Source organism: Carassius auratus, chromosome 6, assembly GCF_003368295.1.
Source record: "Carassius auratus strain Wakin chromosome 6, ASM336829v1, whole genome shotgun sequence".
Lineage (NCBI taxonomy): Eukaryota > Metazoa > Chordata > Actinopteri > Cypriniformes > Cyprinidae > Carassius > Carassius auratus.
Genome location: NC_039248.1, coordinates 13,170,523 through 13,195,024, shown reverse-complemented (window position 1 = coordinate 13,195,024; position 24,502 = coordinate 13,170,523). Strand labels below are relative to the sequence as shown.

Genomic DNA, 24,502 nt, shown 5'->3' with positions numbered 1-24,502 from the left:
TTTTAAAATTGTATCTGGTATCTGATAAATTTTTGGTTTGACTTATGTTTTAACATGTTTTCTAGAGAGTTTCTTTTGCCTGCTGCATCCTTTAGCTTGCATACTGATGTTTACTTTTATTTTCTGTAAAGCTGCTATAGAACGATAAATTCAAGTTTCATATTAATTTTAAATGCATTTAAAATGCTCTTTATAATACTTTGAAAAAAGACACAGTTTAATCCGTTTATATATTGTCTATTGTGGTGTCAAAAGCTTTGCTGGAAGAGAGATGTCAGAAGCTTGCTCAGATGGAGGTTATTTGATTGGACTCCCAGCCTGAGGTAGTCCTGTTTCTCCTGGAAGCGCTTTGTGAAAACTTGTGTACTGGGCTCTTCTTTCCCAGCAGACTGCAGATGTAAACTGATAGGTTTCCGTAGAGAACACATGCTGTTGTCGTTCACACCACACTTGGTAAATAACATGCGTTCTCAGAAAAGAAACGTGGACTGTGTATTCACATGTGGTTGTCTGCTTGTGTGTCTACATGTGCCCTCCGATGCTCGCCGCTATCAAAGTGCTGGAAGAGACAATACACGGCATTGGATCTCGCAGCAGACAGCGACACGTGTTGCCAGGTAACCACATCTGACATTGAGCTGAAGGTACACGCTCATAAAACCTCTTTTATTAACTCTGCCCAGGAGACGGTGCTTTATCCTAAAAGTGTGATCACCTAAGTTTTGTCAATAGTGTAGCATTACATGAATCACCTTTCACAAAGATTGACTTTTAAACCATGCAGCTTTCTGCTGGTTGACAAGGTGAATTTGTGTGACCAACTTTAACACAAGCAACTTTTTTGCGCAGACTCCTGTTGACAAGACTTTGCCCCCAAAATGTAACAGAACAACGGTAAATGGAGCCCTGATAATATAAACTGTACTGTAAAATGTTTACTGTAAATTGAAATTTCATCTATTTAATTGTAAAATGAAATGTATAGCTTTTGGGTAAACCATTAAAAAAATGTGTTTCTTTCAGTTTTTAGATAACATTATTATACCATGCCTAATTTTAACAAGGAAGTTTTAAAGAAGAAACCAAACCATATATATGTTGAGCTCTGAGGCTCGATGCTATAGAAACGCAATAAAAGTTCAGGAAGGGTGTTTTCAGCCTAATTGTATATAAATATTTTATATATAATATGGCATCCAGCTTCAACAATGCATAAATTTCAGTTCAAGTTCAAAATAATTATTAATAATCACAATTACAATTTCAAGGAATAATTGACAATTATGATTTAGTCATAATTGTGCAGCCCTATTATAAATGTTAATGTGCAAGACGTACAAGATTCAATTTAAGATTCAGGGGTATTAAGAATTTTCTAGTTGTAAATACAACTTTAGAGGCCATTTATGTCCAAATCCACCAGGTTTGATTGTGCATGAGCATGCATGAGAATCAACTATAGACAAAATGACTAATATGACTTCAGAAATATAATGCACTAATTTTATGATATTTTTTCATGGTGCTTTGTCATCATTGTGTGAATCTTAGCTTGAGTAGGCCTGGAGCATGCAACTTAAGAGTTTGATTGATTATTGTTTTTGTGGTACTGTAGTGTTTGAATTATGGGATTGCACTGGGAGTGTAGTACCACTTGGTGGCAGTGCTAATCCAAATCCCATTTCTGCTACATTTCTGCTTTACGCTTTAAGCTTTTCAGGAACTTGCCGGCCTGGCCTGAATTAATCAACATAACATACTCCCTTAAATTGAACTGAAACCACTTCAGCACATAGACTTCGTTTAGACCTTATTTGCAGGAAATACATTCCAAAGTGGAAAAGGGCATCTTTAATTTCCCTTAAATCAAATTTCTTTACTGTACTTGTCAGAGATTTATTCTGTTATTATTGAGCGTTTGTGTCTGAACATCTCAGCGTTCAGACGCCATGCAATTTGGCTTCTTAAAGGACACTGCTGCATTACTTTTTCTTGTAGCTGCTTTTGACTTTTTTATATGCTTTAATAGTGTGTGTGTGTGTGTGTGTGTGTGTGTGACGGGCTGTTACAGACTAATTAATCTCCTGCTGCCCTTGCCATATCAGCTGTTCACAAATTAACCAGAGTAAATAGTCCTGTTTCTACCTCCATGTGTCCCCACAGAGGACAAGCGAGAGAGAGAGAGAGAAGAGGGAGCATGAGAAAGTCAGAATATACAGAGGATGTATATGAAATTTTAATTTAATTAATTCTGGGGACAAGTGTGTTCATCTTAAGGTCCTATCCAGGAAAAATGGCATAAAAACTATATCTTCAGTGTGTATTCTTGTCAACCAGTCACAGACATTTAGCTAGTTTTCAACTTTCCACTATCAAATATTATAAAATGATTATTATTAGCCTATTAATAATACAAAATAATGTATTGAAATATATTTTAAAGTAGTTTTTGGTATGTATACTGATGGCTCTCTGATGTGACCTCCCTTTAAAATGAATGGTCACCTTCAGCATTAGCTGGAGAAGAAAAGCTCTAATGGCTTTTGTCTCAGACAGTCCGACCCCATGACACATTTCAAAGTGATTATAAAATATCCTGTGCCACAGACGCTAGACGCCGTCCTCTCTCGGATCAGGACACCAACAGCTACCCTGCCTAAAATAATCTCTTTTATTGAACTGACTTTGGATGTCCCCTATACACTTTTGTTGGTTTTTGACTTATGTTAATGTTCTGACTTGGGGCTAGCTCATCTGGCACAGGGAATTGAGTAGTGATATGTATTTGACATGTTTGGAGAAATTGATGTAACATCGCATCACTTGTGCACCCATGGATCCTCTGCAGTGAATGGGTGCCGTCAGAATGATAGTCCAAACAGATGATTAAAAACATCACAATAATCCACAAGGATTCCACACAACTCTAGTCCATCAATTAATGGCTTGTAAAGCGAAAAGCTGAGTGTTTGTAAGAAACAGCAAAAAATGTACTCACACAGAGCTCTCCATCAGTTGATGTCATAGAGCGGTAGTGCTGTTGCCATTGTGTTCATCCAGTAAACATCCATTTATCTGAGCCTGAGGTTACCAAAGGTTATATATGTTTGTCTTCATGAGATCTGCCTGAGAAAGTAGTATAGCTGGTTAGATTGGATTACGCTTTAAACTAGTCTTTAAATTCTTTAAATTCTTTGTTTTCATTTGGACATCCATGTTAGTTGCTGAACTTTTGAGTGTGTGTCTCAAAGTAAAGAAATCCTCTGAAAGACAAGCACCTGCTCTTAGCTGTGGATCTTCCGTCTCAGGTAGTGTAAGGGAGGGAAGAAAGGAGGGATGGGAAGCAGAGAAGGAGGGACACAATCTCACACACTGAGAAAAAGGCACAGAACAAGTTCCCAGCCCAGAGACGGAGACTTAGGAGAAGAGACTGCTAGAGTAGGAGGTGAAGAGGGAAAACAGAAGAATGACTCACAGGAAGAGGAGCTTCACTTTTGGAGCGTATGGGGGGTAAGGCACACTAATGGGGATTTGTGAGGGGATAGAAGACACTGACTTTGTATTCTCATGTTATTTTCTGTTGTAGTTAATGTTCTTAATTACTTAATTACTCTTGTATTTGGATGCAAAATATCTTTTGAAGGATGCAGATGTTATTCATTTTTCTTATGCATTAGACTTTTCGTAGGTAATTTACCAAAAACTTGATTCATCGAACATGATGTCTTGTAAACCGCATTCTTAACACGACGCTGCTGAATGCTTGATTCTGATTGGTTGATGTACGTTTGAAGGTGTTGATTAATTTACTGCATGATTATGAAGTAGTTCCAGGTTTGTTGACCAAATTAGTTGCATATTACTTTGCCATGTACTCTTCAACTATTAAAAATGGTTTAGCGATGTCAGTAGTTCTTTTCCAACTTTCCACAACTACTTGTAGATGTTTCAGAGTGAAAACCTGATAAACACATTATAGAGACCGACATGTTATGTACTTGTGGTAAACGAGATATATATATATATATATATATATATATATACATATATATATATATATATATATATATGTATATATCTATGTATATATATATATATATATATGTATATATCTATGTATATCTATGTATATATCTATGTATATCTATATGTATGTATATATGTGTATGTGTGTATGTATGTGTATATATGTATATGTATGTATGTATGTATGTATGTATGTATGTGTATATGAATGTGTATATGAATGTGTATATGTATGTGTATATATATTTGTGTATATATCTATATATATATATATATATATATATATATATATATATATATATATATATATATATATATATATATATATATGTGTATGTATGTGTGTGTGTGTGTGTGTGTGTGTGTGTATATATCTATATATATGTATATGGAATAGTTAAACCTGGTCTACAAACACATATATACAGTATATAAAAATTTAACTGGTCTGGTTACACACATTTAAACTATAGAAAAGTTTAAATATGTGTCATTTTAATATCAATTCAAGAGTTTTGTAGAAAGTGCATAGTACAATTGGCAGACCAACTAATTTTCTTGGGATTATTTTAGATTAAAGTGTCTTTTATTCACACAAATAACTTCTCACGTCTGTTGTCTATGAATGTCTATTATACTTACACATTTGGTATTTTGACTGTTATGCCTGCTTGGTTAAAATGGTTCAGTTGAACTGCTGACGGTTTGACGATGGTGAGATAATGTCAGTTTGCTCAGATGTGTTTCTCTTTCAAAAATGGCCAGTGGAAACATGAGTCATAGTAATTTGTGACATTCATCTCGTCCCTATTTCCTGAAACATTGTATGTTTCTATGTAAAATTTGAAGCAAGTTTGTGTTGAAATGACAGATTATTGAAATAGATCAACCATGACGACATTGTGTATTATGATACATCTGCTGCTTCTTTGGCTTTTTACCCACATTGTCAGGTCTAACAGGTTTGTATTTTGGATTGCATAAACGTTCTGAAACTGGTTCTGTTGGATCCAGTGTGTTGTTTTCTGACACACGCTCGTACAAACACACACTGATCCCTCATGTGCTGGTTTATAGGCCTTGTTTGTACATTCAGCGACTGGGCTCCAGTATTTACTGCTGGACTTATGTGGTATTTACAGTGCATTTGTGTAGACTGAATGGTTTATTCAGGTCAAATACAGTTTGATTTGATTTATTTGTATATACCAAAAAAAAAGTATGTGACAAAATTGCAAAGGACAAATATTTCAAGCTTTATTCACCTATGGTATTATACAGTTTTACCCAATATCATATCATTTTGTAATTAGTTGTTAAATATTTGAAAAAATGTCAGGGTTGTATATCCATAAAAATCCTGTTTTCTGATATTTCACAGAAAATTTTTAATTTACCATCAGACCAACCCAGATGATTTTTTTTTTTCTAAACCAGAATAGATTTGGAGTAATTTTGCACTACATTACTTGCTTTAAATTATGGATTTGTTTCTTGCAAACACAATTTTTTGGATCACAGTACATTATTTGATGCACTGCAGTTAGGTGGATTACTTGTGGATTATTGTGATGTTTTATTATTATTTATTTGGACTCTCATTCTGATGGCACCCATCCACTGCAGCAGATCCATTGATTAGCAAGTAACATAATGCTACATTTCTGACGAGGAAACAAACTTATCTACATCTTGGATATATTTCAGTAATTAAGAAAATTGAACTATTACAAAAGTGCATCCTCCTGACTTGCACTTTGGCAGGAAGCCATATAAGTATAGAAATTTAAGCAAGAAATACTCTTTGATTAACATGCATGCAATATATTTAAAATGACATTTTTTGAATCCGTTGACAGCCCTGCTTCATTATTCAAAACAAATCAGACTGTGAGCAGCTAATAAATGATCAAAGTCACTGTTTGTTCTTTCTCTCAAGGTTATGGAAATATTTGTTACTCTCTGCTCTACCTGAAGTGTTAACTCCTATTTGTTGACACAACAGCCACACTTTTTTCCCTTGCACTCAGCAGAAGGTTGGAGGACACACTAGTGCTATGACTGACAGTGGAGGTCTGACATTTACAGCAAAGACAGTAGATGGCGATATCCAGATGCATCTTTTACTTTCGGTCCCAGTTTTGTAACACTTGGCTCGGGTCACTCATATTGTATGATGCAGGATTTTTTTGTTTGTTTTGTTTTTACTGAACAGATGGGTTTGTTTGTAGAACCATCTTGTGGCAAGATATGAAATCACGTTAGCCAGGAGAAAATAGGGTTTCATTTTCATGCGAAACCGCCATTGTGTTTAGCGTTGCCTATTTTGATATTGATTCTTTAAGGTCTTATTCAGAACACATCTGAGCTGTTTTTAAGCCAAGCAGAGTCATAGCGTATTCTTAGAACAAAGCCGCAGCTGCTTTTCAGAAAAATATGTTAGAGAAGCTGCTTCTCTCATTAGTGTCTCAAAACCACAAATGCCCTCCATACAGTTCTACAGCTTTTGTCGAGCAGAGCGGTTGAGATCTCAATCAAAATCAAAGGAAATGTGACACATAAATACAAAGTTAAAGTACGAGGGGTTAAAGCTTTGTCATACCGCACACTGAGAGAGGTATGTTTCCCAGGATTTTACCAATGGCAATTGCTTGTATTAATTGATGATGTGCTTCAGTGGTCCTTCATTATCCTATTGGTCCTTACCCTTCGTTAACTTGATAGAGCTGCTGAGTCATTATCACATCAAGTGCATGAAGTGTTTGTCAGCAGTGAATTGATTAGCTTTTAGCGTTTAGCAGGCTCTGGTTGGAGATTGATTGGCAGAATGTGTTAAAAGGAAGAAATCAATTATCGCTTTCTTTATATAAGCGCTTACGGTTGTGTCAGTATATGTGCATACATTCAAAAATGCATGTTTGTAAAAGTACCATGTTTCTTTTCTCCACAGAGTGGACAAAACCTTTTCCAGGTCAAGAAATATTTGGTAAGTCCTTCTCTTTCTTGAAAGTAGTTAGTATTAAAAGTATCATTTAAACATTTAATCCCAGCGGTCACAATAGTGACTGTAAAAAAGGTCTTCATTTATGAAGCTTTAAAAAACCTTACTGGCTGATGTTTTAGTGCCCTTCCTGCAAACATGGAACAAATAAAGGGTGTCAATGAAATGTGTGCAGTTTCACTTGATAAGTGCAAACTGTCACATGACCAGAGCGGTTTATTTCCTGTTTGCACTTTGAGAAGATGATAACGGAGTCAAAGCTCCAAAACAATAGGCTAGTAAAGTATGTCAACATAAAGATATGACAAAGATTTATAGTATTAATATATGAATTCACGTATATTCAGTTTTGTTGAGTGTGGTCATAGAATAAGTAAACGCGGGATAACAGTGAACTAGTGAACAGTTGCTAGTGAAAATTACACTAAAATGTTGCAATGACAAAATATTGCACTAAATTAAAAAATCAAATGTTACAAAAAATGTACAATATTGATGTTGTAATACTGGTAGCACTAATAATAGGTTTTTGTTTTTAATTATGTACCGTATTTTCCACTCTATAAGGCACAGCGGATTATAAAGCGCATAGTATAGAAGACACTGCAGTCAAACGTTTGACTGGGTTTGCGTTATGCATCCACTAGATGGAGCTGTGCTAAAGGGAATTTCAACAAAACCGTGATCCATATATAAGACGCTCTGGATTATAAGGTGCACTGTCATTTCTTGAAAAATTAAAGGCTTTTTAGTGCACCCTATAGTGCGGAAAATACGTTATTTGTTATATTGTTAAACATTTTGAAATGCGTTGATTGTTGAATTTTTTTGGTGCATAACTTATGCATGGCTTTTGTGTCGCATCATTTTTCCCCTTCTTTTGTACACATGTTTGGACACAAGGCACAAAGTTTGTCAACCCATTCCATATCTGTAAAGGTCACCTCGACTACTGTATGATTTGTGTGAGCAGTTGAAAAGGGCAGGTTGGATCCAGTTAGTTCACAAACTCTGTGATATCTTTCACATCAGCCCCCCCCCCTCCCGCACTATACTGTTGGTGGAAAGTTTTACGCCTGCTTGACTGACAGCATTATTACTACAGAGGGAGCTGGTTATGTGTAAAGCTGGTTTATAATGGCTGTGAAGAGGATGTGTGTGGAGAGAAGAGGGAACGTGAAGGGAGACTGCGAATGCTGGAATGTAATTATGGAGGGACCTGGGTTTCACTCTGTGTGTATCGTCCCAGATGAGCGCTGTAGTGCATGCTAATGCAAAGAGAGACCCAAGAGAAACAGCACACATGAAAACTAGCTATCTTTATGCTGTATTTTTCCCCCTTGCTTTCTTACAGTTGTTTTCTCTGTTTTCCTCCTTTCTATCCCCCTCTCTCTTTACCCCTTTCACTTTCACATACTCGGAGAGTAAGTGTTTCGACAGCTTGCTTTAGTTGAATAAAACATGAAGCAAACACATTAAGTACTGTACTCTCGTTCTGAGCTTGGTTGTCAGATAAACATCCAAATTTTGTTGTTCATGTATTGGAAGAAACAAAAGACATTCTTTGTATGTGAAAACACTGAATATTTATCTGTTTGCACTGCAAGTTGTTGTTTTCATAGTACAATCCCCTGCCCTTTAGTATTAAACTTTAAGGTGGAACTCGTCCTGCTACATAATCTACATAGATTATACCTTACATTTAAAGGGATAGTTCATGCAAAAATGACAATTCTGTCATTGTTTACTGAGCCTCAAATTTTTCTAAACCTGTATGAATTAATTTCAGGTGTTGACAATAAAAAGACGATATTTTGAAGAACGTTGGTGACCAAAGAATTGACTTCCATTGTATGGAGAGAAGAAAAACTATGGAAGTCAATGGCTGCTATCAATTATTTGGTTACCGACATTCTTCTTTTTTGTTCAGCTGAAAAAAATCATACGGGTTTTGAACAATTGAAGGGTGAGTAAAATATGACAATGTTTCCTTTTTAAGGTAAATTATCATTTAAATGACATTTTTTCCAATGGATAGTGCAGTAGTTAAATTTTTCTTTTTGTATTTTAAATTGTATGCTTTATTTAATTTTCTTTTTTAAATGCAGTATTTACTAAACATTTACTACATTTTAAGAACTAAAAAGGTTTAAATGTTATTTTTAATATTTATATAAAAAATCTCACATGATCAGATGTCACCTGATTTATTTGCTTTTTCTTTGAGAGAAAATAAAAATGTAATACTTTATTTACCTAAAAAAATAAATAAATAATAAAAAAAAACGTTTTGAAAACATTCTTTTCAAAAGCAATACTTATGGTAATGAATTGGTTATAAAAGCAGGTTAAAGTGCATTTGTAACTTTAATAACTTGCCTTTTCAAGTGCTCTTTTGTCGTGCATGTTTGGAATTTTCACTTTGCGTCCGAACACTTCCTCTCATATACGCCCACTGCTGCTGTCAGAGCCTGTGCTGTTTGGAGACACAATGCTTTTATGATTAGACCTATTCAGATCAGTATTACGCATCAGCCTGGTATTCTCTTCTGAATGGCATGAATGTCTCTGCTGTTACAGTTGCTGAGACGTGGCCCGTGTGGGCTTTCTAAGCTGCTCTTCATCTTGCAGGCCTGAGAAAATTAAGACAGCCTTCAGATTTATAAGAAACAGCCTGTAGAAGGGCGTATAGTAAAAGCTGTGCGTTGGATGGGTCGTCCCTGCGTCCTTTCTCATGGGACGAGCATGTGCTTGGGATGAAAGCTGCCAGGGACAACAGGGATGCTGTGGATGCACTTATGAAGGACAAAATTAATAATATGGTGCTTTGATTTGTACAATAGTGCTGAATGATTACCATGTTTATATGTCATAGTATTTATGTAGTACACCAAGGTACCTGGTGCCATGGATCATGTGTGTGTATATATATTTATATATATAATAATAGTTTTGTTATGGTAGAGTATGGACGTCAGTGCGTTGTTTTTTGTTTGTTTCTGGACTGTAGTTCACCCAGATTCTGTGAGGACACTGGTCTAGTGAGGACAGCAGTGGTCTTTGGGGGACGTTAGTAAGCTATGCCTCACAGCGGCGTCATCTAAGTTAGCAGGATAAATAAACCCCCAGAGATCTATGAAAGAGGTTATTAAAATGCTTGTTTAAGGTGCCATTGAAAAGTGGTGCCCATGGAGCTCTTGAAAGCATATTTCCCCAAGTCTGGAAAGTTTACAATGTAACAGATTAATTAAATTTCAGTTTCTTACTGTACTGCGGAGTCTGAAACTGTAGGGAGACATAGGATTTGGTTAGAAAGATGAGAAAATGCTGTTCATCTATGATATACAGTTTTCCTTCAAAATGTGATTTTAGTGTAAAATTAGTCAAGTGAGAAAAATATTTTTATTGACTATTTTAGTGCATTGTTACTTTTTAGAATTTCATGTTTGATGAATTCTTCTTATGACTATTATTTCTGGATGTAGCAAAATATACAGATTAACAGCATTTGCTATTTGGATTTTTTTTTAGTCTGAGAGTGATTGGGAGGTTTGAATGGGAGTTTGAAAATAGACCTGAATTTTATCAGTTTTAATTCAGAAAAAATTCCCATGACACCAGAGTCAGCCAAGAGCCTGGATGGTGTTGTGTGTTTGAGATCAGACAGTGTGTTTTCAAGCACTGTTGTCAGTGAATATTCATTTCATCCATATGCATACATGAATTACACAGTCAAGACAAATATAACACTCTTTACAGAATATGTTTTCTATTTATTTACCTATTCATTTGCATATATTAATTATTCGAACACATTTTGTATGTTCTTAATGTGTGTGTATTGTGCACAACTTGCCTCAACAACAGTTGCAAAGAAGTTCTGATTAATTTTTAGCATGCAAGGGCATTCTGGGTGGTTGCTAGAGAGTTGCTAGGTGGCTGTTCACTGACCCATGTCAAAATATCACACCAAAAAATACCTGACTTGATGTTTGCCTTGACATGACAAAAGTAGAACAACACCCAGCTCTTTCATTTCCGTGGTCAGTTATTCTAGCCCTTGTGGCTGGTTTTGTTTGTTAACCTGAAATCAGTCCGGGACCCTCCTGCAGTGGGCTGAGTAAAGACCATTTATGGAGAGAAGACTTAAAAACAGGTTTGACTTCTTCACTTCCCCAAGAGCCGGGAGTGAAACTTCAACTGTCTAATAAACACAAAGAACTCAACATTCAGGTGGAGGTCCCAGACCTGAGTCTCTGTCTACTTGGGTGCGGACAGAAAACTTTAAAGAGAAGAGGCCTACTCCAATTGCTTTGAGCTCCTGAGAAGCATGTTTGGGAACTCAGTAAATAGAAATAGCAGAAGATTGAGCCTTTCTGAGTCTGTTCTACGTAAAGTCAACCATCTTTGGTAAGATACAAAGTTGTCTGCAAGAACTTTAAATGTTGTGTGGTGACTTTGGTCCCAAAGGAAAGTTTTACTGCTGAAAAGATTTTTATTTTATTTTTTTAATAGCTTAAGGTTCTCAATTATGTTTCATTTAACTTTCTATTCTAACATCTAACTTGATATTTCTTCTGTAACTCATTAGAATTTGTACAGAGTTTTCAAAGTTTCATCTTCAGAAGTAAATTGTGGTTGGAGGAAGTATAATGAACTTGATACTGTAAATTGTAACATTGATATGCCGCGTTTCCACCGAAATTACCCGGAACATTTTTACCAGGAACTTTTTTTCCCAGGAACTTTCCCCCCCCCCAGACCTGTTGCTTTCTGCGTTTCCACCGCGGTGTAAAGTACCGGGTAGATTAGGCAAATAGACTGGTGACGTAGGTCTGCGCGCGTTTCTCAATACAAAGTACCGCTGATTAAAAAAAAAAAAAAAAAAAAAAAAAGTACTGATTTTGGACGTGCATCCTCGGTAGTTGGTTCAGACTTTGTGCATTCGACTGGGGAGTGTGATGTCTACGTGTGATGCAACTACGCAAGTCCGGTAAATCTATAAACAGCAGCGTAACTATATACTATATATATATATATATATATATATATATATATATATATATATATATATATATATATATATATATATATATATATATATATATATATATATATATATATATATATATATATATATATATATATATGATACTTGATTACTTCAGTCAGCTCGTCTTGGCTACTGCAATTTTCCCTACTGTATATTTACAATAAAACGAAATATGATAATCAAATACCACTGCCTCCTTTCGTTTTCATTTAAGCATAATAACAACTGCAGAAATGTACTTTGTTCAGGGAAATGTGTATGCAGCCATTACAATGAAACGAAATATTATATAAATTTGCCTTTTTTATTTTAATTTTAACATATAGATAAATTGAATACAGACCAAAGAAAACCTGTTAGATTTACCCCGCAGCTGAATTATATTTTATGTTTAACCACTAAAGACACATCAGAGCCAGCGGCGCATATCAGAAGGTCTATCCCAGGAGAGGCTGCTCTCTGCGGATACATGAGGACTGAGCTCCCGCTGATCGAGTGGAGCTCACAGTCTCCGAGATCGGCGAAACACATTTTTAAATAGGCGCTGTCTTTATAAATAAACAACAGATTTGAGTTTCAAACAACTACATTCTCGCCTGAAATACTTTTAAAATTACATTTCATGACACAATAACAGTAATATTTTGAAAATGTTGATCCGAATAAATGGTGGTTGAACTCAACCAATGCTGCGTGAACTCAACCAATCAGCATGTTTAGCGCCAAAGTCCCGCCCCCGAAAGTTCCGGAACTTTAAAAAAGTACCACCTCGCCAGCAGGGACTTTCTGGGGGGCATTTTTTTACCCGGAACTTTTATTTAGTTCCTGGTTCCTGTGGTGGAAACACACCAAGTACCGGACCAAGTCCCTAGTTCCTGGGTAAAGTTCCTGCGGTGGAAACGCGGCTTTCGATGTAGACTACTTGACTTCCCAGCATGCGTCACACCATGAATAAATGATGCAGGTACAGTTTGTTTTATTGCTAGCTGCTTTTATTCATGCTGTCCCTCTGATTCATTGTAACAAGACAAGAGAAGAGTGTGCATGGAGTGTGGATGATTTTCATTGCTACATACTGTACAGTATATTGCTAAGGCAAAAAACTACATTTATTTTATTTTGCAGTGCAATCAATGCAATGCAAGAGTATACCGTCACATCTTTCCATTCATTTTGTTGGTATTTTTGGTATTGAGGGAAACCATATTGCGGGTGAAAATAAAACGGGTTTAATTTTGTGTGATTTTCACCACCCAGTTACTGCTGCTGCATAAAGTGAGGACTGATGGGAACTATGTAGTGTGCGTCTCTGTGAGGGATGTTCCCATCTGAGATAGTCGTTCGGTTCAGTATGTCTGCAGCTGTGAGAATCATTCAGGATTGGCAGCAAATCCGTTTGAGGTAGTTGAGTGTGCCAGTTCTAGACTTGACAGATAACATCCCTTTAAAACTACATAAGAAGCTCGAATTACACACACACACACACACACACACACACACAAACACACACAAGGAATGTTTTGAGTTCAAAACAAGTTAAGCTCTATTGACAGTATCTGTGACATGCCGTCAGTTACCACAGAAAATAACTGGACTTGTCTGAAGTTGTATTTGTAGTAAAGGATTTACATTGGAAATCAATAGGACAAGGCATTTTAACAGCAAAAAGTGAAGATGGTATTTTTAATTTGTTTAAATTAATTCACTCTTATAAAATTTATTTTAGCGGTTACATTGTCTAAATCATTATTTTAAGTAGATAAAACATCATACAATTCCAGGCCCATAACTTTATTTCTGACCAGATCATGAATGTTTATGAGAAATGAATCAACAGATTAATTACAACATCATATTCAAAGGGATTTGTTCATGAATCTTGAATTGAATTATATTTTTATGTCACTAATGACACAATGGCTCTAAAGCCTGAGTCTCCAGTCAAGGTAATTACATGGAGAACATTTTTGATCTAATCATTGTATTTTATTCTATTAATTGTATTTTATTCTATTCTATTCAATTTTTTTGTGTTTCACAAAAAGTTATGTATTTTTATATTGACTCGAAGAGCGAGTAAATGAATTGCCAGATTTGGGTGGACTGTTCCTTTAGTCAACAGCAGCACTCTCGTCAGCAGGATGTATTGGTGGCTGTGAGGATTTAGAAATATTGGCATGAGAAAGAACAACTGGCAAAATGTCAAAACCGGTCCGATAAAGGGATGCAGAAACCTCAGACTGTATCAGAAGTAATAGATTCAGGTCTGATAACCCAAAAAAAGGCAAGAGAGGAGAGGAGTGAGTCATAAAATGGTGTTGAGAGGCCAGAAGGAGGGAAAGAAACAGAAAGAGTTGGGAGGATGAGAGAGAGAGAGAGAGAGAGAGAGAGAGAGAGAGGGAGGGAGCGATAGGAAAACCAGAGCTCTGTCTATCACCTGCCCATTTGGTTCAGAGCTGCAGAACAGATTGCTCAGCGCTGATTTGTCGTCTGTGCATGTGTTGAAGTAAGTAATGTGTCTCTCTCTCTTTGTCTCTGTCACTCCATCATAAGATCGTCTGTCTTCTGCTGGTGTTGAGCTCAGGTGGTCGTAATGGGAGGCAGTCAGCTGAAGAAGTGTCAGACTGTATTAGTGGAGCAGGTTGTGAGGAAGACGAGTGAGCCGAGTGTGTGGGCTTGTTTTGGGGGCATGGTGTTGTTTTTGTTGGCGGTGCACCGATACCATTTTTTTGGTGACTGTGTAATTTATTTAAATGCTGGTTAACGATATTCGTTATTTAGATTTGAGTGTGTTTAGTATATTAACTCCACTATTAATAGCAGCAAATGCAGGATGCTATAGCTGCACTAAGAACGTCATCTGCATCTCTAGTTTCTGCATGTTAGTGATTTAGTAAATCACATTGATTTCACTTGTGGTTTCCTCATAGTTCACACTTACCACTCTGTCATAGGATTGAGTTTTACTTGTGTTTTGTGCATTTTTGCAAATTGCAGAGAAATGAACATACATCATTCGTCAGGTAATCTATTTATCTATATAACGATTATGCATGATTTTATCTTAATGCACACTCTGTTCTGTAGTTCTGTGCTAGTGTCAGATAGCTTATTGCTAATTCATGTAAACACAGTCAAATTCATTTGTATTAGCAGGTGCACCTGACAGACCCAGGGAGCAGCGCTGTTTTGCATTTTCTGTATGAATCCTGTAACTCTTTCTGCCTCCAGGTTTTCCTGAGCCTTTCCTAAACCTTGCCCAATGTAGGTCTTAAAGAGGACTTATTTTACTTTTGAAAATAATTTAATTTCTATATTAGTGTTTTTTGTTGCTCAATTGATGGTTAACAGATGCTAAGGAAATTTTAGTTTTACATAAATAAGTTTAAACTAACGCTACCCATCAAAAGTTTGGGGTTGGTATGATTGTGTGTGTGTGTTTCTGTAAGAAGTCCCCTCACCAAGGCTGATTTATTAAATTAAAAAAAGATTGTGAAATATTACTAGAATTTAAAATAGCTGTTTTAGGTTTTAATATATTTCAAAATGTCACTTAATTCCAGATTTCTCCAGCAGCCATTATTCTGTTTTTGCTACTGTACCTTTAAGAATTTAATGTAAATGCACTCTCTTTTGATTTGCTAACCTCTTCAAGTTTGAAACAGGTGACACTTATGGGTTGCAGATTTACTATCAGATGCAGAGACATCCTTTCCTAATGTGCTTTGAAAGGTTACGCAGAGCCGTAGGTGCTACACACAGATAAGAACAGCACAGTGTAGTTGAACATTTGTGGAATCAAGAAGGATCATAAAATGAAAGAATAATTACATTTGTAGAGTAAATATTTTTAGAGCTGGCTGGTGTAATGTTTTTCTTCTAATGCAAAATAAATATCCACACTCATTGTCTCTATGGAAATGTCGCTGGCATCATGTGTTTTGTATCAGCCTCTTGTGCCACATCTCAGTCAAGCTTGGCTTATGTGCTATGACAAATCAACAGCTTGTACTGCTGTCAAAACTACTCGATGACTTCAGGGGCTTTTTCAGCACATAACCTGCCATCAGGCTAATGAAGAGAGTCAGCTCTGGCGATCCTCAAGAGGTAAAGATCTAACAAAACACTGCTGTGCCTTTGGTGACAGGACATGATGGTGCTGGCATCTGACATTCTTTTCAAGATTTGTCTCGGCCACTTACAACCAAAATGGCTTTTTGTCCTGCTGTCTCAGGTGACCTCAGTTTCATTTGGTTTTTAACAGTATGCAAATTGTCACTTTTCTGTGCAGCATAAGCAGATGCTTCATAGTTCTCCTTAGTTGGATGTCATGTGTTCCTCACATAGTCTTGTGATCTTCAAGTAAGTGTCACATACTGTAGACAAAACAATGAATAACATCACAAATTCTGGTCCACACTGCAGCATGTTTTGGTCAAAACCACCTTTTTAGGCTGATAAATCTGAGATTTTTAGCATTTTATCAATACTGCTCTACTCAAATATCAAGGCTCTTTTTTGGCATCTATAGACACTTTAGCACCATGTAGTTCTAGGATCTAGCCAGCATGGTGGTTCCTAGAAAACCAGTTTCCACCTCTGGCTGTTTTCCAGGTTGCATTTGCATGGCTTTATTTGCAACATTTACAAACGTCAACAACTGTTGAATGGAGGACGTCATCGAAAGAGCACGAAAATCTGACTAAATCTCTTATGACTACTTGCAGTGTTGCATATCGAGACTGAGAAAAGAACACAGTGCTGCAGACAACAGGTAGTTAAAAGCCGTTATCCGTTTTCATGTTCATGGAGTAAATTATTATTATTATTTTTTAAATGCCAGTGTTTTGTACAGTATGGGTTTGGTCTACACCACTGGTAGTTCTCATAGAACAGTTTTTAGACCCTATTCTGAATTAGGAGCTGAGGTAGGTCCCTCAAACGGAGTTCCTAGTTCCTGCTGTGCAATCGTGCCAAAAAGCAAGTACTTCCGCCAATATTCTAGGAACTATTAAGAGGTTCCTCTGGTGTGAAATCCCCTTATAGTTCCATGAGGAACCTTTAACACTCATAGAGCTTTTACATTCAACAAAACATTCCTTGTGGTGGAAAAAGGTTTCTATAGAAAAAATGGTTCTTTTAAGAACTGTTCACTGAATGGTGGTTCTTTGGCATTGTTGTGAAAGCCCCCACTCTTATTTTAAGAGTGTACTGAATGCCTCAAACTACTGTTATATGATGTATCTGTAACTATAACCCCTGTATTTCATAGATTCACTGCCAAGAATGTTGCAAATCATGCCAAAATGTCAAGAATCCAGTCACTAGTTCCTATCCAAAAGGGATTATTGTGGTAAAAGGGGACTTTTTGGAAAGAAAATCCCTACCCACTTTGACTCCTGGAAACTGTGTAAGTATGCCAATAACACTGGAGCTTGTTTTTTGGAGACTACCTTGCCACTTTCGTGTGCAATATCCAACAGAAAGGGCCTGAATGATATGCAGGTTTGCCATCTGAAGGTGCTTTCAGACGGACAGTGAAAAAAAATCTCTGAAGGTCGCCCTCCAGAGGTCATTTTTCATTGAAAATGCTTTTCAATGCTTTCAAGCGGTTTATTTTTAGGTATGTTAGACCAAACATCAAATCAAAGTCACTATATTATATTTATGGTCCTGTTTTGCTATTAACCGTAGGGCCACCTCATGCAAAATTCGGTGTAATAATAAAATAATTAATCTGGTTTCAGTCAGAATGAATAGATCATTATCAGCTCATTAAAACGAAGCACTAAAAACCATTGTGTGCCTTCAGACAGACATTTATATGTGTCCAGACTGGCATGGAGGAACAGATTGTGTGCCAAATAGCAGGGGAGATTTAATTGATTTAGGATCGGCTGTTAAAAGTGACGCGAGCTGAGTGCATTTGATGTGATGTGAAATAATATGTTTGAACCGATGCACTGGCTTGAGTCAAATTACAGGCCAGGGGAGGGAGGGAACAAAAACTGATGGCTTGATTCATGCAGTGTGTTTGCCTGAGCCATTCTCTTTCACACTCTGCATTCACACACACACACACACACACACACACCTGTGGCTTTTTCAGCAGATTGTATTGCATACTAATGAATCAATTCCTTCTCAGCTGGAGCAGTCGGTGATGCTGAGCATTTCTAATTTGATCTTCAGGAGAACACTTGTAACAAATGTGCCAATGTGAATGATCTGATTGCCTCGAGTTGTATGCTCCTGTTGTAGTTCTGATGATTTTTGTTTGTCCACAGGAAACAAGATGGTAGAATCCCGCGAATATCTGACCCGTTAGAACGTCCTGGTCTGGTCAAGTCCTTTCTACCATCACCTGCTCCGACTCTTCTAAAGGTTTGACAAGTTTTAACATTTCACTCCTCTTTCCTCTAATCATGTTATATTCCAGCGGAGCCTTGGGTTCAGTCTGAGAAGTGGAAGGAATATCAAAAACGACTGCCTTCTTTCATTTCTTTCTTCCTGCTGTTCACCTGTCGTTTCCCTTTTCTTGTGACAACCATCTATTACGCATAGATGTGCTGCTTCTTTTTGTGTGTGCATACTACATATAACCTACTTTTTATCGTTTTGTTGATTTCTGTGGAAGACTTGATCTTTGGAGTGTCAAAAAAAAGAAAAGGATAAAATCATTCATCTAATTATTAATTTAAAATTAAAAATGTTCAGTACTTTTTGTATTATTAAAGTGTGTCACCAGATAATTCTTTGCTACAAGATTCCCCCTCAAGGACCAACATCCAAGTTTAACTTCAGAAATGATCCTTTGTTGAGGAGCGGAATGCTAATTTGATCCAAAAAGAAATCAAATCTCCTCCAGGCATCAAGATCTCATGATGAACTGCAAATTATAGCACTTCAATCGCTTTGGCCCCTTTAGTGTGAGCTGACCTGGTGGTGGTCCATTAGGGGTCCATCAGAGAGGCTTTAAATGTTTTTTTGAGAAGGTTCAGCCACTGACAGACCTCCACTGAGCAGAACCTCAAGAAGTACTGCCCTTTTTTTTTGTAATTTAAAATAAAATGTTAAATAAGTCTTTAGCAAGTTTTATAATCTGTAGATGAACCACTGCTAGCTCTTCTCCTGGGATACCCCTTGCCTTCATTTAACACCCAAGTGCTTTTTTAATTGAAGTCATCTGTGTCTCTGAGCAGCTCTGAGAGCCATTAGCACAAGGGCTTCTGGGAGCCAGGAGGACTTAAGTGTCCGTGTTTAGGGATGTCCTAGAATCATTAGTGTCTCGATGGCATTGTGAGAGGTTGAATAAGATTAGATCAGTCTAGATTGTGTAGTTAAGCATTTATGTATTTCACTAAGAGTCTCATAATGCAAGATGCTTATACAATCAGCTCAGCATCTCTGCAGAGCCACACTGGGATTATAATGGTTGTGTTTTATTTAGTTTTAGCATGATCCAAGTGAAATTGGATTGTAAACACGTTGTCTTAGAATGCATTTTTTAATTTGATGTTTATTGCCTGTGGATTATGGACTTTGCATTAGGGTTTTGTTGTATTCCCTAACTACTTATAGTAAGGAAGGTTTTATAATGCAAAATAAGGTTTTTATTGGACACAGAGTTGACTAATTTGATACAGAATTCAAAAATCCTAGGTATTTTATCAAAGTAATATTGAAAATGGGTTCTTTTCAATATCTCAGTTGTATTATTTGAGAGCCAGTTGAGATGTTTAAATGGCAAATGTTTCATTATATTTATTTTTGGGCCCCTGATAACATTAAATGGACTCATTTCTTCCTGTCTGCTGGCCTTCATGTCACAGCTCAAAACTATGAAAACGCTACAGTACAAACCTGGTAAATGGTTAATGGTAATTTCCTGTAAAATTTACAGAGAAAAACCATAAACTGAATTCTGTTTCCAGAATTCTCTACGTTGCATTTCAAATTTTGTTTGAATTAGTTTTTCTCTGAAATAACTTTTTTTATATTTATATTTTATGTTATGTTTATTAGGGTTGAATGCTACATAAAATGTTGTTCATGTTGTTTGTTTTTTTTTGCCTATTTCAGTTTAATGAGTCGCACCATGATGGGGTTTAATGCTTGTGTGAATGACACTGTGTACCTTCTGTGTATCCTATTATTTCAAACCTGCTTGTGATGGACTTTGTTTTATCACGTGACTTTCTCATCAAAACCTGCTTTCGTTGGTTTTCAGTGTATTACAAAGTTACAAAACAGATTTCTTTACTTCAATAAGTTGGTATATTAACCCTTAAAGACCTAGAACATTTTTGGGGCGCCTGACACTCCTGCACTTTTCTTTGTTTTTCAGACCTATTCTAGCAGTCAGCATCAAGTGCCATATATAGTTATAAAAATGAGAACTTACAGTTTAAGTTTAACTAATTTAGTTAATTAAAGTCTCAGTTTTCCTTTCGTTTTCTCTAAGAATTAATGAAATTACAGAATTTTAAGAAAAATGCAAGCAACAGTTGGATGTTTTTTTACTGTGTACTCAAACTGAAACTCCTAAAGTTTGGATATTTTTCTTTAGAAAGTTGTGTCTGGGTGTTTTACACTTCCAAATAAAATGTTGTTTACATATACCATTCCTCAAGCAAGTTATAGCCATTTATTTCAATATTGTTATCGACGCTTTTAAGTGAAGAACAGGCCTATTTCGTTAACTAACAATAGAGATGTGTCCAAAAACATTTTAATGAGTAAAGAAAATGGAAAGAGTGTTATATGATAACAAAACCAAACAAAACAAGTTTTTTTTTCTTCTGAGAAATATATATTTTCAATCGGAGTATGAACAATAAACACAAACTATGCAGCATATAATAAAAACAACTGCAGAAATTGTCTTCAACAATTTAGTGCAAAAACAGTGCAAATGATTCACAAACTACACACGAAATTAGTGAGATATTCAGAGTGCAACAGAAAAAAATAGTGCAAACTATCTTTATCAACTGTATCATTATATAATACTTAGTATACACAATATACATAATATTAATGTTGGCTGTAATCTGTAGAATCGATTTTACAGGGACATCGCCTAGCGACCCAAGACATAAATCCCAGTGCTTTATCAGATATGTACCACTGTTTCATCCTTGTTTTTGATTTGTTTTATGTCAAAGTACTCTGTTGAGTGTTTTTTGTGCTTTTTCTGAGTATTCTCATGTAAATGTTATGCGCACCCACGACAGACTTTACTTTCACTTTGTTTTCGTTCATTTTCCAAAGCAATATGTTAAGTAGTAGTTCAAAAGACTACTTATTGGTTTAATATGGGACAGTTTGAACCAATCTGGGCACAGGGGTGGGACTAAGCATCAACAATCATTTCTGTTTGGCTCAGAGGAATGAAAGCATTGGTTTCTTCTGACGAATCAATGTTGTCAAAATGTGATGACATAATCACGTAGACTACGGTGCTTCTGAATATCCAAATGAGATAAATGCTTTACATCACTTTTTAAAGTATTCAGATTGGATTAGCAGTTCAAAAGTTATTAAACATTAAACAATAACACAATAATATCAGTTAAATTATGGTATTAAACTGTAAATTTAAGGTAAAACTGACTAAACATTGTTACCATATTTTTATGGTATAATTCTGGCAACCATAGCTGCTGTTTTTATACCGTATATTTTACAGATTGTGTAATGGCAAGGAACGGCATGGAAATACGAGAATCATTTTTATGCAGTGCAAGAGTAATTCATAACGTGGCATTTACACCTAATTTACAATATTTGATGGAAAAAAAAAACTAGAGATTTTATCTGACGTAAGTTTAAGAATAGAATTGCTAACACTAAAACTGAAATAAAAACAAATCAAAGCTTAAATAGAAGCTAATAAAAATGAAAAAAGCACATAATGAAATGACTCAAACTAGAATTAAAATAAAAACTGATAATATAAACAAATAAAAGCGAATTCAAAATATTTATCAATAAATATTAATAAAATCTTTATTCTCTGTCAGATAAGCAACTGTCATCGAGATCCAGGTATTATAGACCATGTTGGTTGCTGACATCACATTTGCTCACATGTTTGACATTTTCTCCTTAAAAAATGCTGGTATTCAATAGTAAATATCAAAATATTGCACATTGTGTTGACCTAAGTCAACAATTGTCTAATTTCTCTGTTTTTATTTGTAAAGTTATCTCAGACAAAGTTGACACTGAAATGAAAATAGATCTGTAAAAGTCTCAGTGACCTCTGATAATTTTTCTTTCCCTTTTGGGAACAGGCATTGCATAGAAACCTGCCTCAGAGGAATCAAATTCTGGGTTCCCCATACCAATGCCTTCCAGAGTCTGTAAACACCTTGATCCTGGGAACAGGGGGGAGGATGATCCCAGATTTAGTGGTTTTGGATGCTACATTAAATTCCCCTGAATCCCAGAGCAATAACAGCGTTACAACAGGATGCTTTTACCACAACACCACCAAACAACTTTTGTATGACGATATTAGAAAACCTAGAAGTTAATTTTGAATGAGGCTTACATCCAACAATAACACACCTAACTCTGTTTTGGTTGCACATTATTCACTTTTATAGCCATTTTCGAAGCTGTTTTCTGTCATATAAAACATTCTCACATTATGGTTATTAAACAGCCTGTTTGTCTATGACACTCATGCTGTTGCAGTATTTCTGTAATATGGTGTTGGCAAATGCTTTATAGTTGTGCAACATGGCCGTAATGTGACAACAGGAAGTTATTATCTTTCAGCAACTGTGACATTATGTCATCTCACCATTTTACATTTTGAGCCTGCTATTTCTCACAGTTACACTATAATATAATGGGAATGTTTGCAGCTATTACATATACATTAGATATTTAGAGAATGAAGAAAGAAAAGCTAGTTTATCAATGCATGTTATTCTACAGTATTGCTGTAACGCTATTTAGGTAATATCCTAAGGTCACTCAAAGGTCTTTGATTTAGATTTAAAAAAAAAAAAAAGAGATTTCACAGACTCACTTGAGAAAGCATGTCTTCAAGAAAGCATACCTTCAAAAGCCAGTCATTAGGCATTTTCAAGAATTTATAATTGGTGATTTATGCAACAGTCTTTTGGGCAATTTAATTGTGCAATTTAGTTATCAAAGATACAAGAAACTTTTTTGCATGTCCTTTTGGCTGGTGAATCAGGGGAGGCATGTGTGGTTTGAATGGGCATGACGCTTCTGGGCACACACACACACACACACACACACACATCCACATGTCACTTACAGTACCAGTGATGTCCTTCATCAGAGGGTGTTTCGTATGGCATGCTTGACTAGAATAGGGGAAGTTGTAGCAGATTGAGGAAGCTATATGCCTTTTTCTTGCATTCCCCGCTGCTTTTCTCATGAGTAGAACATATGAAGATTGAAAGAAAGAGAGTTTCATTGCCGGTCACAGTCGTGTCTCTAAGGGTTCAGCTGATTTAATTGACTTCATCATGTCTAAGAGTATGTACAGGTTTCGGCTTCCAGCACTCGCTGCCATGCACCACCGCAGGCGCTTCAGTGATGTAAGTAGACTTAATGTATGAACGTGTGAGGGAAAATCTATCATAATTAAATGTGCAAGTGTTTGTGTGTGTGTATATAGAATTGCCAAGTGTTAGATTGTAGACATAATGTATTAGTGTTATTGTTTCTTTTTACTGTAACGTGTGCTGATGTTTTACTTTTGATTTCGTTTTTAATTATCATTATCGAGTATGCTCACTGATTTTTATTCCTCTCATGATGTAATTCAGTAATGAGAATCATGGTGTCTGATATTATCCTCATGCATAAATACTTTACAGTTTGAATAATAAATTAGTGAATTTACAAGAGAATGTTTTGATGCATTATGGTAATGCAAATTTGGGAGAAAATCGTCAATGAAATGTGAAATTGAATTTCAAATATTGATTTGTTTGAAAGATAATTGTAGATTTGATTTATTTTGAGTCATATATACTTTCACGGGATCTGTACAAAGTGTACCGAGCACGTTTGTGATGCAATAGTGTTATATAGGATGTCTAAGTTAAGAAAGAATTCTCACTCTTATATTGAGAAATCTCAAATTCACTGCTTGGTTGATTCATAACGGTTTGTGAAATAGTATTTCTGTGAAGTGTACATTAGCTGCATGTGAAAACCAGATGTCCCCACAATGATAGAAGAACTTGAAATGACCTATAAAATGGGACCTTCCAACAGTTAATCAAATAAGGAGACTTATTCATGTCTTAATAAAAATCTAAAGATTAACCAAGGATTCCGGAAATGGTTAGGTTTAGGGATAGACTTTGGGTTATAAAGAGATTTAACTGGGTGTATCTTAAACTTTAGGCACTCTTATGTCTATTGCA

At 35.9% G+C, this 24,502-nt stretch overlaps 1 protein-coding gene across 9 annotated transcripts in view; it reads left to right on the top strand.

Moving 5' to 3' along the window:
- Positions 1–447: 447 nt before the first annotated feature.
- LOC113097251 (rap1 GTPase-activating protein 1-like) overlaps positions 448–24,502 on the top strand; it is a 42,374-nt gene continuing 18,319 nt past the window's right edge. For 3 of the 9 annotated variants that reach the window (XM_026262486.1, XM_026262479.1, XM_026262473.1), the window contains exons 1-3: positions 448–617; positions 6,977–7,012; positions 18,368–18,464. In XM_026262486.1, the coding sequence (XP_026118271.1) occupies positions 463–617; positions 6,977–7,012; positions 18,368–18,464 (288 nt within the window). In that variant the 5' untranslated portion in view covers positions 448–462. Of the gene's footprint in view, positions 618–3,277; positions 3,511–6,976; positions 7,013–11,291; positions 11,438–14,492; positions 14,587–17,384; positions 17,491–18,367; positions 18,465–23,385; positions 23,666–24,502 lie in introns of those variants that run through there. The other 6 variants (XM_026262491.1, XM_026262496.1, XM_026262527.1 and 3 more) reach the window with 6 other exon arrangements.